This window comes from Pristiophorus japonicus, chromosome 15 (assembly GCF_044704955.1).
Source record: "Pristiophorus japonicus isolate sPriJap1 chromosome 15, sPriJap1.hap1, whole genome shotgun sequence".
NCBI lineage: Eukaryota > Metazoa > Chordata > Chondrichthyes > Pristiophoridae > Pristiophorus > Pristiophorus japonicus.
In genome coordinates, this window is record NC_091991.1 from 85,676,373 (window position 1) to 85,692,405 (window position 16,033).

General features: G+C 47.0%; 1 protein-coding gene across 4 annotated transcripts in view; it reads right to left on the bottom strand.

The window, feature by feature from the left end:
* The window catches only part of LOC139280891 (UPF0606 protein KIAA1549), a 376,973-nt gene that overhangs the window by 41,293 nt on the left and 319,647 nt on the right, over positions 1-16,033 (bottom strand). For all 4 annotated transcript variants that reach the window (XR_011596786.1, XM_070900682.1, XM_070900681.1 and 1 more), the window contains one exon: positions 7,358-7,485. Coding sequence is in view for 3 of the 4 variants with exons in the window: in XM_070900682.1 (XP_070756783.1) it covers positions 7,358-7,485 (128 nt within the window). In the remaining variant the exon portion in view is untranslated. The remainder of the gene's footprint in view (positions 1-7,357; positions 7,486-16,033) is intronic.

The following is a 16,033-nucleotide window of genomic DNA, read 5'->3' on the forward strand; positions in this document are numbered from 1 at the left end:
AAAATTTTCAGTTGATCAGAGAGCACCATGGATTTATGAAAGGTAGGTTGCACATGACAAACCTGATTGAATTTTTCTGAGATGACTAAAGTAGTGAACAGGGGAATGTCTATGGATGTTATTTATATGGACTTCCAGAAGGCATTTGATAAAGTCCCACATAAGAGACTGTTAACTAAGGTACAAGCCCACAGAACTGAGGGCAAATTATTGACCTGGTTAGGAAATTGGCTGAGCGGCAGGTGACAGGCAGTAGGGATAAGAAGTAGTATTCAAATTGTCAGGATGTGGCTAGTGGTGTCCCGCAGAGATCTATGTTGGGGCCTCAACTATTCATAGTATTTATGAATGACTTAGATGATGGCGCAGAAAGTCATATATTCAAATTTGCCGATGACACAAAGATAGGCGACATTGTAAGCAGTGTAGATGGAAACATAAAATTACCAAGGGCTATCGACAGATTAAGTGAATGGCAAATGGATTCCAACGTAGGCAGATGTGAGGTCATCCACTCTGGACCAAAAAACAGTGGTGGTTACAAAGAGACTAGTGGGTCTAGGTACATACATCTTGAAAAATTTCATGAACATGTACGGCAAATAATCAAAAAGGCAAATGGAATGCTGGCCTTTATATCGAGGGGATTAGAATACAAGAGACTAGGGGCCCAAAGTTGATGGCCGCCTCCATTTTTGGCGCCTGCTGCTGCGTTGGGAGCCGCTTTGGTCGCCATTGCGTGGGTGGCAGCGGGAGTGGCAGTGGGTGCCAGTCGGGAGTGGGACTCGGCGGCAAAGGTCATGAGTGTGCGTGAGATGGAGGCCTCTCCACTTGTTTTTTTTTCGGAGGGCCTCCACTGCGCATGCGTGGGATTTCGGCGTTTTTTTTTTGTAGTTTTGGGAATGGGACCTGTTGTCCTTTTATGACCTTTGCAAGCTAATTGAGGAAGTGCTCATGGCCATAAAAGCAGAGCACTCAACCGCATCTGTGGGGATAGAGGGGAGAGAGAGAGAGAGAGAGAGAGAGAGAGAGAGAGAGAGAGAGAGAGAGAGAAAGGAGAGAGAGAGAGAGAGAGAGAGAAAGAGAGAGAGAGAGAGAGAGAGAGAGGAGAGAGAAAGGAGAGAGAAAAAGGGAGAGAGAAAGGGAGAGAGAAAGGGAGAGAGAAAGGGAGAGAGAAAGGGAGAGAGAAAGGGAGAGAGAAAGGGAGAGAGAAAGGGAGAGAGAAAGGGAGAGAGAAAGGGAGAGAGAAAGGGAGAGAGAAAGGGAGAGAGAAAGGGAGAGAGAAAGGGAGAGAGAAAGGGAGAGAGAAAGGGAGAGAGAAAGGGAGAGAGAAAGGGAGAGAGAAAGGGAGAGAGAAAGGGAGAGAGAAAGGGAGAGAGAAAGGGAGAGAGAAAGGGAGAGAGAAAGGGAGAGAGAAAGGGAGAGAGAAAGGGAGAGAAAGGGAGAGAGAAAGGGAGAGAGAAAGGGAGAGAGAAAGGGAGAGAGAAAGGGAGAGAGAAAGGGAGAGAGAAAGGGAGAGAGAAAGGGAGAGAGAAAGGGAGAGGAGAGAGAGAGAGGAGAGAGAAAGGAGAGATGGAGGTTAGAGAGCAGAGGTGGCATTGGAGAGGGGCCAGTCTGAGTTGCAGAGGGGGCAGTATGACAAATTTATACCCAGACTCTTAAACAGCCATTCTGCTCATCATAGAGGATGAGTGGGCAGAAAGTGTCAATGAAGACTGGCAGGACCAGGCCCAGAGCTCCATGGTGCAATGAGCAGGAGTTGGAAGAGCTAGTGACAGAGGTGGAGCGCAGGTACAACGAACTCACCCGGGATGGGCATGGCAAGCCTCCACCAGTCCAATACCGACGTCTTTGGATGGACATAGATCAGATGGTCAGTGCAATGGGCAACGTGGAGCGGGATGGGGACCAAATGCCGCAAACGGTGGAACGATTCAGTGGCGGCAGCTAAAGTGAGCACAAATCTATTCGCCCCCTCCTGTCCAAAGCCAAAAAGATTGTGTGTGGGAGTGGGGCATGAGCAAAGCAAGTAAAGGCTGCAAAGTTTCTTTGTGCAGAGAGAACAAGCAGCCAAACAGGCAAGCCTGAGTGCGACCAGAGGGGGCCCAGAAGATGTGGTCCAATTGACCAGGCTGGAGGAGCGTGCGTTGGCATTGGTGGGACATCGGCGCATTCCAACCACAAGAGTTTCTGCAGATCCGGTGCTACCGCAGGGTAAGGCTGCACCTGGTGTCAGCAATGCTCATGGCATTAAATGCAATGTTAAGGCACTCGCGGTTGAACACACACTTTGTCGCCGCCACCCCCCTCCCTCCCCGCCACCCACCCTCCTCCCCATTTTGTCCTCTACTTTCAGATGCTGACTCGGACACCACGGATCTCGAGAGAACATCGATCTCTGGCCTTCACACCCCAGCATCTCCTACCCCGACGTTCTCCACACCTGAAGACACCAGATCCTTCCTGCATCCCCAGCCCACAACACTTATGTCCACCGCTCCCACCTCCGCCACCCAGGGCCAAGCAGAAGAGGAGAGAAAGGAAGGAGAAGGGTCCATACTTGTGCCCCTTCATCTGGAGGATCCGGAAGCAGCTGACATGAGCCCCCTGCCAAGTCAGCCAAGTGTCCACAGAACCTCGGCGTCGGGTTCAGATTTCCTGGGGTTTCCAACAGACTCCACTCAAGCAAACGCAGAGTCCGTGGCTCAAAGGGAAGCAAGGTCCCACCACCCAGCAGCAGCGAGGAACCAACTGCAGGTGCAGCAGTTTGCTCTAATGAGCCAGATGGTCCAGCTATCAACCACCGGCTTGGAGGTAGACCGCGAGATGCAACAGACCATGGCTGGGATTGCTGCCAGCATCGCCGCATTCACCCAGCAGCACAATCAGAGGATGGAGCACATATCAGACAGCACTGAGGCCATAAGACAGGAGATGGCTTCTGCACACATGCTGCAAGCCCCCGACCCCACACCCTCAAGGCACACAGATGCGGAGGAACAGGAGATCCCGGTGCCTTCAGTCCCGCGCCCTACGTTCTCACCAATATGCACACGTCTGCACACATCCTGCTGAACCAGAGGCAGTGAGGGGCAGGGGAGGGCCACTCCGTCATGTAGGCGTGGGGAGAAAGAGGAAATCGGACATAGCTGCAAGGGGGAGGAAAGAGAGGTGGTGGTGCAGGCTAGAGGGGTGGGTGTTGCTTCCTCGTCCAAATGTATGTGTATGTCATAATATTATGTACCATTTGTCATTGTGCACTTGTAAATACACTCACATTGTTGACCATCCGTTTGTGCGTGTATCATGGTTGTGCCAACCACACATCTGTCCCTCAGGTCATCTGCTTCATCAGGAATATCTTCTCATCCACATCTGACTGCAGTGTATAATGGGTCCTGTCATCAGGCCATCGCAAGACCACAATGAATGCAGGAAGGCTGCCATTCAATTACTCTCAGTTTACCAAGTTGCAGGGCAGACCTTAAGGCTTGCACTTCAACACTCTTTTTGCGAGGCCAAACATGGAGGAGTGCCACCCCTGAGATGACATGGTCATCAGTTACATTGCAGTACATTGTGCGAGACAATTAATGAATCAGTTTGGATGTACAAAATGTGAGATGCTGAACACTTTTCAGTCACTCGTAATAATTTTTCCATCGCCATTGGTCTTCTCAATGAAGTACTTTCAATAAGGTGCAACAAAAAAGCCTCTATTAGCTTAGACATATTTCAGTCGGTTTTATCACATCCAATTTAAACATCACCATCAGCAAGAAAGTAATGCAACATTGACCTAACTTCTTTCCAGCAGTCCCACTGATATGATGCAGAATCTGACTGGCTGCCGTGATGTGATGGCCACCAGCACTCCCTCCCACCTGATGTGCCCGAGCTGCCCGATTCCACTCCACCGCTGCCTCCCTTCCTCCCTCCCACCCGATGTGCGATTGCTGGCCGACTGCCGCCCAGCTCAGACCTGCTTTTCCAGAGCGATCCTTCTGGTGGGCGGCAGGTGGCCACGAAAAGTGACCAAAATGGACATTCACAGACATCCGGGCATGGGTGGGCGGGACGCTGTGCCGTGGGCGGAACCCTTCCACACCAGGTTCCCGCCGGGCGGAATCTCGACAGCAGATGGGCGGTTCCAGAGGAATCGCCCAGAAAACGGTCATTTCCGGCGGAACCTCGGCGGCTGCAGGCTGGACATCAATGAAAATCGGCCCCTAGAAGTTATGCTACAGCTATACAAAGCCCTGGTTAGACCACACCTGGAGTAATGTGAGCAGTTCTGGACATCACACCGTAGGAAAGATATATTGGCCTTAGAGGGAGTGCAACAAAGGTTTACCTGAAGGATACCTGGACTTCAAGGGTTAGGTTACAAATTAGGGTTGTATTCCCTAGAATTTAGACGGTTAAGGGGTGATCTGATTGAAGTTTTCAGGATACTAAGGGGAACAGATAGGGTAGATAGAGAGAAGCTTTTTCCGCTGGTTGGGGATTCTAGGACTAAGGGGCATAGTCTATAAATTAGAGCCAGACCTTTCAGGAGTGAAATTAGGAAACACTTCTACACACAAAGGGTGGTAGGAGTTTGGAACTCTCTTCCGTAAATGGCAATTGATGCTCGATCAATTGTTAATTTTAAATCGGATATTGATAACTTTTTGTTAACTAAAGGTATTAAGGGATATGGGCTAAAGGCGGGTATATGGAGTTAGGTCGCAGACCAACCATGATCTTATTGCATGGCGGAACAAGCTCGCTGGGCTCAATGGCCTGCTCCTTTTCCTATGTTCCGATGTCCAATCAAATCGGGATAAGATTAATAAAAGCATATACAATCAAGGGGCCATTGCGTCTCAGGCCTCAAGGGCAGTAGTGTGTATCCTGTATTTGAGCCATTGGCAAGAGAGAATAACAGAAGGGCTGAGAGACATAGTTGAGGGAAAATTACCCACTTAGATAACAGATAAATAACTGATTAAGTGGTTACCAGGCAAAACTAATGTGTGTCTAGCAAGATTCTTTGCACAGGTCCTGAAGACAGCATGGAGCCCAGAAAATCTTTGGATTATTGATTGAGCTCCCTGGACTGGACAATCAATCTGGCCTACCTTCATTTTCCATACAGTTGATGGGGCGGTGAGAAGGAACTACCTCAAATTAATTCTATCAACCCCCGCCCTATTTGGTCTTGGGTAAACAGAGGGGGTCAGTGAACATTCAATTTTGTGCTCAACAGGGTGATGCCTGGGCTTGTGAAACTAATTACACTCAGGAACAGCAGTCATCCGGATATACGTTTGCCAATGAATCACCACTCTATCATATAGGTAACGTCTCACAGGCAGGGTACGCGCATTGCTTCCCAAGAGAAGGGGAATTACTGTTACACGATTACCGAGAAGACTTTCACACATGGAGGTAGAGAGTGTCCACTTACACAGTCCATGGAATGTGTAACCCCCCTCCCATATGTTTGAAGTAGGGTCCCCAATGGGTCACTTTAGTTGATCATTACATCACTAGACTGTAGCTTCATGGGGACTTGATAGAAGAAGCACTACAGGATGTAATTAGATTCGGGCACCCAATTCCCCCTTTATCATTCAGTCGTAAAAGCGTTTTGAATAGAAGTGTTACCTCTCTATAAAAAAACTGGTCAAAATACATCAGGCTAACAAGGAAGTGGTGAAAACTATACAAACCCTTGGGGCTAAACTACGGTCGGAGAACGTCTATACTGTTGGTGAATCTCCATGGGCATGTTTGGTGCGATATGCTTTCCTGATGGGTCTCCAAGTTCAAATAGAAAGTACTCCATTCCAAGTCATTCCTCTCTTGGACTAAACTGATTAAATAAGTGAGGTATTGAAGACTTGGTCTTCTCGCTCAAGGTGAGGAATCTGTAAGAATATTGGAAATAGGGGCAAAATGACATAATTTTCTTAATGCTACTAACCATCATGCTCTGCAGGCTGTGCTGCGTATTTTGCTGAGCGTGTGGCTTATTTTGCTGAATTTCAAACTGATAACCTTTGACTAGTGTCCGATCCTGGTTATCCTCACTGTGAGGCATAGCAGTTATATAATGAGAGAGAAACAAGGGCTCCCAAAAAGTGGAACGTAATCCAAAGATAGCAATAAAACTAGGACAATGACGAGATAGCTAGACAAGTACGGTCAGACAAACTGGCCACAACCTTGCGAAAGCAACCTTGCGAAAAGTCTTGTGGGGAGATGAGTAATGTTAAACATATTGAATTTCTTAAAAAGCAAGTTATTAATCTATAAGGATCTGTGAATGTGGTGAGAGATTCCTGCCAGGAGAGGCATTAAAAACCCAGTGCCTTTTGAGCTTGGTGCAAAGGTAACAGCAAAGACCACCCAGAAGGACACCCAACTATTGGAAGACTACCTAGTTATCAGAAAACTTATAACACTGACCACACTCGACCAGCTCCGCTGGGCGGGCCACATTGTCTGCATGCCTGACACAAGATTCCCAAAGCAAGCACTCTACTCGGAACTGCTACACGGCAGGTGATCCCAAGGTGGGCGGAGGAAACGTTTCAAGCACACCCTCAAAGCCTCCTTGATAAAATGCAACATCCCCACCGACACCTGGGAGTCCATGGCCAAAGACCGCCCTAAGTGGAGGAAGTGCATCTGGGAGGGCGCTGAGCACCTCGAATCTCATTGCCGAGAGCATGCAGAAAACAAGCGCAGGCAGCGGAAGGAGCATACGGCAAACCAGACTCCCCACCCTTTCCTTCAACGACTGTCTGTCCTACCTGTGACAGAGACTGTAATTCCCGTATTGGACTGTACAGTCACCTAAGAACTCATTTTTAGAGTGGAAGCAAGTCTTCCTCAATTCCGATGGACTGCCTATGTTGATGATGATGAACAACTGCACCACCACTGTAATTGAGCACGCTGCCCAGAGATCAAACAGGGTAAATATTGTTTTCATCTTCAATATTGTTGCGGGAACCTAATGTTGCTTTGATCTCTATTATTATGATTGCCTTCTAATTTATGATACTTTTACATGCTTGATTTAACAATTAATAAATGAGACAATGATTACCATTTGGCGTCACGTCCCAATCTATTAACACTGTGTCTCAGATGAAGTTGTGCATTGAAAGTCACGCTCAGTTTCCAAGCAACTTACATGCACACAGGTTTGAGGAGGAATTACTTGCATGCAGCCGGCCCACATGAATGTGACTTGTATATAAACTTGAACAGTAGCGGTGAGGACTATGGAAAGGAAACAGATTATTGCAAATGACTGAGATTGACTTGATTCTAAAGTCATCAATCTATTATGCATTCATACCTGGATTGTGTCCTGAGGGTCTTGTCTGGAATTCCTCAGCATACAAGGGCCTGTTTGAGTACAATGTTTCCTGCTGGGACTGTTCCTGCCTCATCTCCTCTCCTGGCTGCACATATCCAGAGCCATGGCTGGATTGAACACAAGACGGGAATCAGATACAAATATTCAGCAATGCTACAAGCAAATTTCTTAAACAATATTCTACACAAAAGGATTTAAAATTTCTATATTACAAAGGCTTTCCTGACAAAACCCACTGTAAAAATTAGAGTTAATAGTACCTGAGTGCTGAATAATCACTTGCACTGATGCACAAATTGGACACCCCAGGCTCATGGCACATAAACCATGCAGTAAATTGTAATTAATAAACATTATTTTACGATGTTGCGTAAGTTGCATGAATTTGAAAGATGGGTGAAGGGGTTAAGTGTCGCTTTGCAGTTGAGAAAATGAAGGAGTAAAAATTGGCCCTCACTGTACCCGTTTTATACCATTTCTCCGGTGTTTCCGCTGATCTTCCGCCAAAGTTGCAGCTGCCATTCGGAAAACTCTGGTGGAAATTTTAATTTTTTTAAGCTATATTTTTTTTTACATTTGTTGACTTTTGTTATCAGCTGTCTTTTGAACATTAAGATGGGGGTACATGGGAGGGGTTAATATTTTCAGGGCCTTCTCGCGCACACAAGTTGAAACCACAGCATTGCATCATTTACTGCTTGCCGATTTTATTTTTTGTTGGAAACAAAAGAAATTAACCGAACAGATATAGTGATAAAGGTGCAGGGCATTCTGATGTACTTTGCAGGCTGGGAGTGCGTAAAGGGGACTCAGGTGTGGAGGTCAGTAAGAATTTTCCTTTCTGCTGAATAAGACTTTCGATGCACTGGGCCATTAAACCTGGAACAGAAATATCTGAGATTTGAGGCCATAAGCTGTGGAGCTAAATTTGGAAACTTCCACTTGGGCATCGTTTTCTGTCATGCGCCTGAGGGAAAGTATATCCGATAGTAAAAGGTTAAAGCAGAGCCACTTAATGCTGCATTTAATCTCCTTGGTTGTATTAGTCGTCAGGACTACCAGTTTGCCTTGCAGTCAGGTGCACTCTGCATAAAAAATGGCCGAGACTGCAAATGAGCTTGAAAGCAATGAATGGAAAATAGTGTCTTGGTTTAAAAAAAAAGTGCTCTGCTCACTGGGATTGAACAGATTGTAAACATGTTAGATATTGGAGATGGACTGCTGCTCTTCAGGCATTGCGTGCGCCTTCATTGCACGGAGTTAAACTTTGTGCCGTAATCAGATCACGAACATATTATTGCAGGGCAATTGAGACGGAGTGTCCAACAGCAGGAGAATACCCAGAGCAGGTGTGGAAGATACTGTTGCCAGTCAGGGTGAAACCACATCCATAACACCCACCAACACTACTTAAATGACTACAGATACGTCACAGCACGTAAAGATCTAGGGTGTCACTGCATTCACTACAGTTGCAGGACCATCGACTGATCAAGCAGAAGCAGGTACTGTGCCGCTTCCATCCCCAGGAACAGACACCAACACATTACGTGTGGCCATGTAAATGTGCGTGATGGCAGAATACAGGACCTAATTGATGGCCTAAAGTACAAACACACCTGTCCAGCATGCCTCTTCTGATCCTCCTCAACCTACAAATATTTTCAGCTTTGCTCATTTCGGGGCGGTAATGGCAGCAGGGCGGTAATGTTTCCGCCCGGAAACAGTTTGCGCCTCAATCAGAAAAATTGGGCAACTGGGGCCCGAGTATGGGGTGGAGTGCTAAGGGAGGCATTGCACACCTCTCTTAGACTGCTAGGCTGGCTGAGCAGGTGAAAATCCTGAGCTAAAGAGCCAGCCTCGGAGCGCTTCAACAGGTGCCTGGGGAGAAAAAAACCACCAAAAACATTCCCAATAAATAACTTGCGCCACCACAACATAAATCTAAAAAAAAACAATCACACTTACCCTGAGGTTGACATTACTTACCTCACTGCAGCCGCTACAGCTCGAACCGCCCACTTTCAGGCGGTCCCAGCACAGCGCTCTATGGAGTGCTGCGGATCAGGTGGAAGCCAAAAATCAAACTGGTGTCGCAACCAAGGGTGCTGCACACCGGCTCACCCTTTCCGGGAGGCAATGCTCCGTGCCCTGCCAAAATGGGCCTCGAAAACCCCAGCGGGGCACTGGAAGCTGGCCGCCTGCCCGGAAGAGCTTACCGCCGCCATTGCTGCCTCTCCGGGACGAAAACAGAGGCAACAAGCGGAAAATCCAACCCATAGGGTTACTGAGAGAGATACCTGCAGCTTGCATACAAGCATCACATAGTGAAACATTCCTGCGGAAACAGGCACAGATAGACAGGATCCAGTTTTAAGAAGCTCTCAGCAAGTTTATTTACGGTAAACAGTAAAGCAGCATGGGAATAGGCAGAAACAAGACAGCGATTACTCATAACAAGTTTAAGCAAATGAATCCAGAAAGGACCCAATACATAGGAAGGGCCTTTCCAAGCAGTTTGGGTGCTCCAATCATATTGCCCGTCTCAGCTTAGTGCCACAACGTCACAAGTTCTGCCCAAGTTTCTGATGAGGACAATGCCCAGCTTCCTTCAATGGTATCTGGATGCAGATCCCAAACCATATCGTTGGGGGAAAAGGAAGCGCGCGACATCGACTTGGAAGGTCTTCAGTTTGTCTTCCTCCATTTAATGAGGCAGTCTCCCGAGACCCATCTTCTCCTACTATTCTCTCTCTCTCGAGCAGAAAGCTTCGCTGCTGACTCCAAAGGTCAGAGAAGGAATCCAATAAAGATCGTCCAGTGATCTGTATTTCAATTCTGACTTGCAGGGCTCTGGACTTTCAAAACTGCAGAGTACGTAGCACTTTATAGGAAGGCAGATCCTAGCCATTTCCTAGCCTCTGTTGATAAGTTTTTCCTATTTGATGAATGTCTTGTCACATAAGGCTGAACAGGGGTTCCCAACTGGGGGTCCGCAAGAAGATTTCAGGGGATCCGCCAGCAGGTTTATCCCATCAATATACAGGGAAGACGACTGATGATGATGGCATAAACATCAGCAGTCTCCCCTGTATATGGAGACGAGTGGAATAGTCTCAGCTATACAAAGACTGTGCATGCTCAGTCAGTTCAGGTTCTGAGGGCCCATGTTTCTCTAAAAATAAATATTGGTGCTCACTTACCTGGACGCCGGTTTATATTTTGCCCCTCAGCGCTGAAAATAAAAAAACAAAATCTGCTTCCACCATGTCACCTTTTGGCACTGGTGCTACCCGAGCTGAACTGGCAGGGCGTGGCTTCAAGTGTGCGCCGGAACCACACAGCGCATGCACTCCAGAAAAAAAAACGGGCAAGTAATTCTGCATGCGCAAAGATTTTAAAAAAAAATAAGCGCACAGCGCATGCGCACAAAAAAAACCTGCGCACGCGCTGTACAATGTATAAAAATAGCACATGGGGTCTGTGTGGATCACCACTGGAAATCGATAGGTGGCAGAGGTGGATTTGCAGGTAGGAAATACATCTTCGATCACGAGATGGCTGCAATCGAAGGGCGCAGGGAAGGTGAAAGGGGTAGAGACGGAGCCAGAGAAGGGAAAGTAGTAAGGGCAAAGAGATTTCTCGCGGAAGAAATTGAGCCCCTGGTAGACTTAGTTGTGAGTAGGTGGGAAGTTATTGAAAACAAGGGGAACTTCGGTAAAAGGAAACTTAAACTGCACTTGCAAAAGTTTGGGACTACGTTGCAGTTGAATTTAATGGAATGTCCCTTACCCCGAGTACCGGTGTGCAGCTGAAAAAGTGGCAGGATCTCGGACAAGCAGTGACTAATAAGTAATATTTACATTTATGTGGGTTTTTAAGAATATGTACATTTATGCACTGCAATCTCATTTGTAAATATGATCCATGGGTGTGTGTGTGTGTGTGTGTGTGTGTGTGTGTGTGCGTGCGCGTGTGTGTTCAGAAGGACTCTCTCTTTAAAAGTTCCATTTTCATCTTTGCAGAAGATGGTGTCACAGATCAACTGAGAACAGTCACAAACTGGAGGAGATTCGCCAAGTAGGTTGCAACTTACAGCCGTGGAACAGAGGATAGCGTCCATGATTAAATGTCACAGGAGAAGTCCAACCATCAACACGGAAGCGGGTCCCAGTTTCCTAATTGAGGGTAAGCCCTCCAAATGGCAGAGTCTGGATTGGCTAAATGTTGCGTACTGCGGGTGCTGCCTACGCTTCTCCATCCTCAATGCTGCTAACCTGCCATTTATCTTTTGTTTTGCAGAGGTTGCGCATCAAGAGGAGACAGAAGGTGCACCTGAAGTTCAAGGAAAGAATATTCAGGAAACCGCCACTCCAGATATTCCAAATCAGGAGAATGATGGGATGCTCGAAGACGTCGACGACAATGACATGGTCACTTTGGATTAGTAGATGATGAACCCCTTGAGCATTCCAAGCCCTCTCATGAGTGAGTCAAGCGACGGGACTGTTCTAGGTGTGATGACTGGGGCTGCAGCCACACCTGCGAGACATCAAAAGGGGGTGCACTGTAGACCTGATGCAGAAAGAATGCATTCGGAGAACATAGGACATCTTGTGGGGATAAGCGGGGAGAACACCCAACAATCGCGCTTGCTCCTGGAAGCCGTGGGTGGGGTGAGGACAGTGTTAGGGGAATTGTCATTACAGGTGGAAAGACTTTCGGGACACTTGAGCGAGTTTGTAGCGGCAATAGGGGGGTTAACCCAGGCTGTCGTTGATGCGAGGAACGCTTTCTATTCTGCACCAAAAATCAAGGATTGATCCCGAGGCTGAGGATGATAACGAAGAGCAACCCGGGCCTTCCACAATGACACATTCTGGCTCTGTCCCAGTTGTAAACCAGCAGCAAGAAACGCCGCAATGGAAAAAAAAAAATCCAGATTAAACCTGGGGTTAAGGGGGACAGGAAGCAGAAGTCTACGAGTACGAGCAAGGACATCTACTGGGGCAGGATTGGCGCACAGCGCTAAGGAGGAGGATTAATGGCTTGCTTGTTTGTTTTTTGGTTGGTCTGGTTGATTGCTTTTTATAATGTTTGCCATTGTAATCATTAAAGTTTCTAAAGGTACGAAGGTTTCAATATAAGTCATATTAAGCTAATTACCACTGTCTTGTACAAATGTTTAATAAACATATCTATTTTGGACTTTTAACCTGACTCCTGCACTTCATTTCTTAACGCTACACTCAAACATATTGTAGGATAAAGGGACGGACACAACATGTAAAATGGCCTCAACCTTTGGAACATATTAGTTTAAATGATACAGGGGCAGGTTCCACTACTAAGGTGTTCAGGGCTCCTAATTTTTTCTGGGTCACTGATGCATGCAACACAGGACCATGGTGCATGTATCAGTGACCCAGACCCAGTGTTATAAGATCCATGAACAACTTTGTACAGGAACATGCAAATTAATATCCCCACAAATATATTGTTGTACATTACTGTCCACCTAAGCATTCCAACACTTCATTTAAACATTAAAGATTTGTGGTGGGATTATTTAATAATAATGTAATTTATTAGAAATCACTGCTGCTTTTCCCTGAGCCTGGAGTGTCTTGCACTGTCTTCTATGTGTAGACCTTCGGCCTGGGATAGCAGTGGGGCCGTGTGGGTGGAGGACCTTCGGCCTGGGATAGCAGTGGGGCCGTGTGGGTGGAGGACCTTCGGTCGGGGATAGCAGTGGGGCCGTGTGGGTGGAGGACCTTCGGTCGGGGATAGCAGTGGGGCCGTGTGGGTGGAGGACCTTCGGTCGGGGATAGCAGTGGGGCCGTGTGGGTGGAGGACCTTCGGTCGGGGATAGCAGTGGGGCCGTGTGGGTGGAGGACCTTCGGCCTGGGATAGCAGTGGGGCCGTGTGGGTGGAGGACCTTCGGCCTGGGATAGCAGTGGGGTCGTGTGGGTGGAGGACCTTCGGCCTGGGATAGCAGTGGGGCCGTGTGGGTGGAGGACCTTCGGCCTGGGATAGCAGTGGGGCCGTGTGGGTGGAGGACCTTCGGCCTGGGATAGCAGTGGGGCCGTGTGGGTGGAGGACCTTCGGCCTGGGATAGCAGTGGGGTCGTGTGGGTGGAGGACCTTCGGCCTGGGATAGCAGCGGCGGCAGTCAAGGAGGAGAAACGGCAGAAGGCTGCCCTAGCTGCTCAAAGAGGAGGTCTTCATTTTTCCTGCTTCTTTGCAACACCTGGTGGATGTCTCGGAAGATGGATTAACTTTGAAGAATATTTGAAGATTTTGGTTGATTTTGGAACCCAGAAACATCGATGGAAAAAGGTGAAAATTATATTTCTTTTTTATGGTCTGAATGCAGTTTAACATCACAGGAACAGCATTCTTGGTGAGTTTTCATTTAACATTTTTATTTTTATAGTTGGATACTGGTGAGATGTATTTTATATTGCGCTGATCGTTAAAATTTTAGCGAGAGAGTCCACTCGGCTGGGCATAGGACTGGGCCAACGCGGGTTTCTCCAACTGAAGGTTGAATTTTTTCCTACGTTAATTATAGGCTCTGTGCGCCGGGGTTAATAATTTTCGTAGGGTGGAAACTTGGATTTAGCCCAGAAATTTCACAGGTATACCAGCGCCAGAATGTATGGTGCCAAACATTCTTGCACTGGTAGTACACGGCGGCGCCCCAACACTGGGGAATCTTTGAACTGGCCCTCAGTGCCAAAAAACTCACTGGGCGCCGAATAAACGCCAGCCAGTGCTGGGAAAAATTTGGGCCTTACTGTTGGACACCATTTGAATGCTCAGACAGTTCCTTTGTAGGTCACTAACTTTTACAGCACTATTTATCTTGGTAAGTTTCTTTTTGATCCAGCCCTAATCGGTTCCATATTCATAAACCATTCATCGCTTTTAACCATTAAATAAAATCGTGGAAGTTATAACTTCTCTTCCAGGGATTAAAACCGGAGTTGGGATTGTGGTAATCTGCGAGTTAGTCTGGTGTTGTGGTAGGCCGAGATAGTGCGAGTCTTCCTTTCAACCCCTTTCTTTCCCCTCGTGTGGAGCTGCCCTATGTTGGTTGGAAGCCGCTTGCTCGTTTGAAGAGAGTGTTGCCATTACAGAGTGTGCGCGGGCCACGTGGCCTTGACTGGGAGGGGGGGTGGGGGGCGAGGAGTGGAGGGCGGGTGGAGAAAGAGGCGCAAGAGACTTTCTGGCAACACTCCTTCCTTGAGCAATATGTAACGGAACAAACCGGGGGCAGGCTATCTTAGATCTGGTCCTGTGTAATGAGACAGGATCAATAAACAATCTCCTAATAAAGGATCCCCTCGGAATGAGTGATCATAGCATGGTTGAATTTCAAATTCAGATGGAGGGTGCGAATGTTGGATCTCTAACCAGCGTACTAAGCTTAAAGGAGACCATGAAGGTATGAGGGCAGAGTTGAATAAAGTGGACTGGGAAAATAGATTAAAGTCTAGGACGGTTGATGAATATTGGTGTACATTTAAGGAGCTATTTCACAACTCTCAAGAAAAATATATCCCAGTGAGGGGGAACGGGTGTAAGAGAAAAGATAGCCATCCGTGCTAACTAAAGAAATAAAGGACAGTATCCAATTAAAAACAAGGGCATACAAAGTGGCCAAAACTAGTGGTAGGACAGAAGATTGGGAAGCTTTTAAAAGTCAGCAAAGGATGACTAAAAAAATGATTAAGAAGTGGAAGATAGACTATGAAAATAAACTAGCATGAAATATAAAAACAGATAGCAAGAGTTTCTGTAGGTATATAAAAAGGAAAAGAGTTGCTAAAGTAAATGTTGGTCCCTTAGAGGATGAGACCAGGGAATTAGTAATGGGGAACATGGAGATGGCAGAAACTCTGAACAAATATTTTGTATCAGTCTTTATGGTAGAGGACGCTAACGATATCCCAACAGTGGATAGTCAAGGGGCTATGGGGGGGGGGAGAAACTTAACACAATCACAATCACTAAGGAAGTGGTACTCAGTAGGATAATGGGACTAAAGGCAGATAAATCCCTTGGACCTGATGGCTTGCATCCTAGGGTCTTAAGAGAAGTAGCAGCAGGGATAGTGGATGCACTGGTTGCAATTTACCAAAATTCCCTGAATTCTGGGGAGGTCCCAACAGATTGGAAAATTGCAAATGTAATGCCCCTATTTAAAAAAAGTAGGCAGGCACAAAACAGGAAACTATAGCTCAATTAGCCTACCATCTGTGGTTGGGAAAATGTTGGAGTCCATTATTAAAGAAGCAGTAGCAAGACATTTGGAAAAGCAAATTTCGGTCAAGCAGAGTCAGCATGGATTTATGAAGGGGAAATCAAGTTTGACAAATTTGCTGGAGTTCTTTGAGGATGTAACGAACAGGGTGGATAAAGGGGAACCAGTGGCTAGAAACATAGAAAATAGGTGCAGGAGTAGGCCATTCGGCCCTTCGAGCCTGCACCGCCATTCAATAAGATCATGGCTGATCATTCACCTCAGTAGCCCTTTCCTGCTTTCTCTCCATACCCCTTGAACTCTTTAGCCATAAGGGCCATATCTAACTCCCTCTTGAATATATCCAATGAACTGGCATCAACAACTCTCTGCGGCAGGGAATTCCAC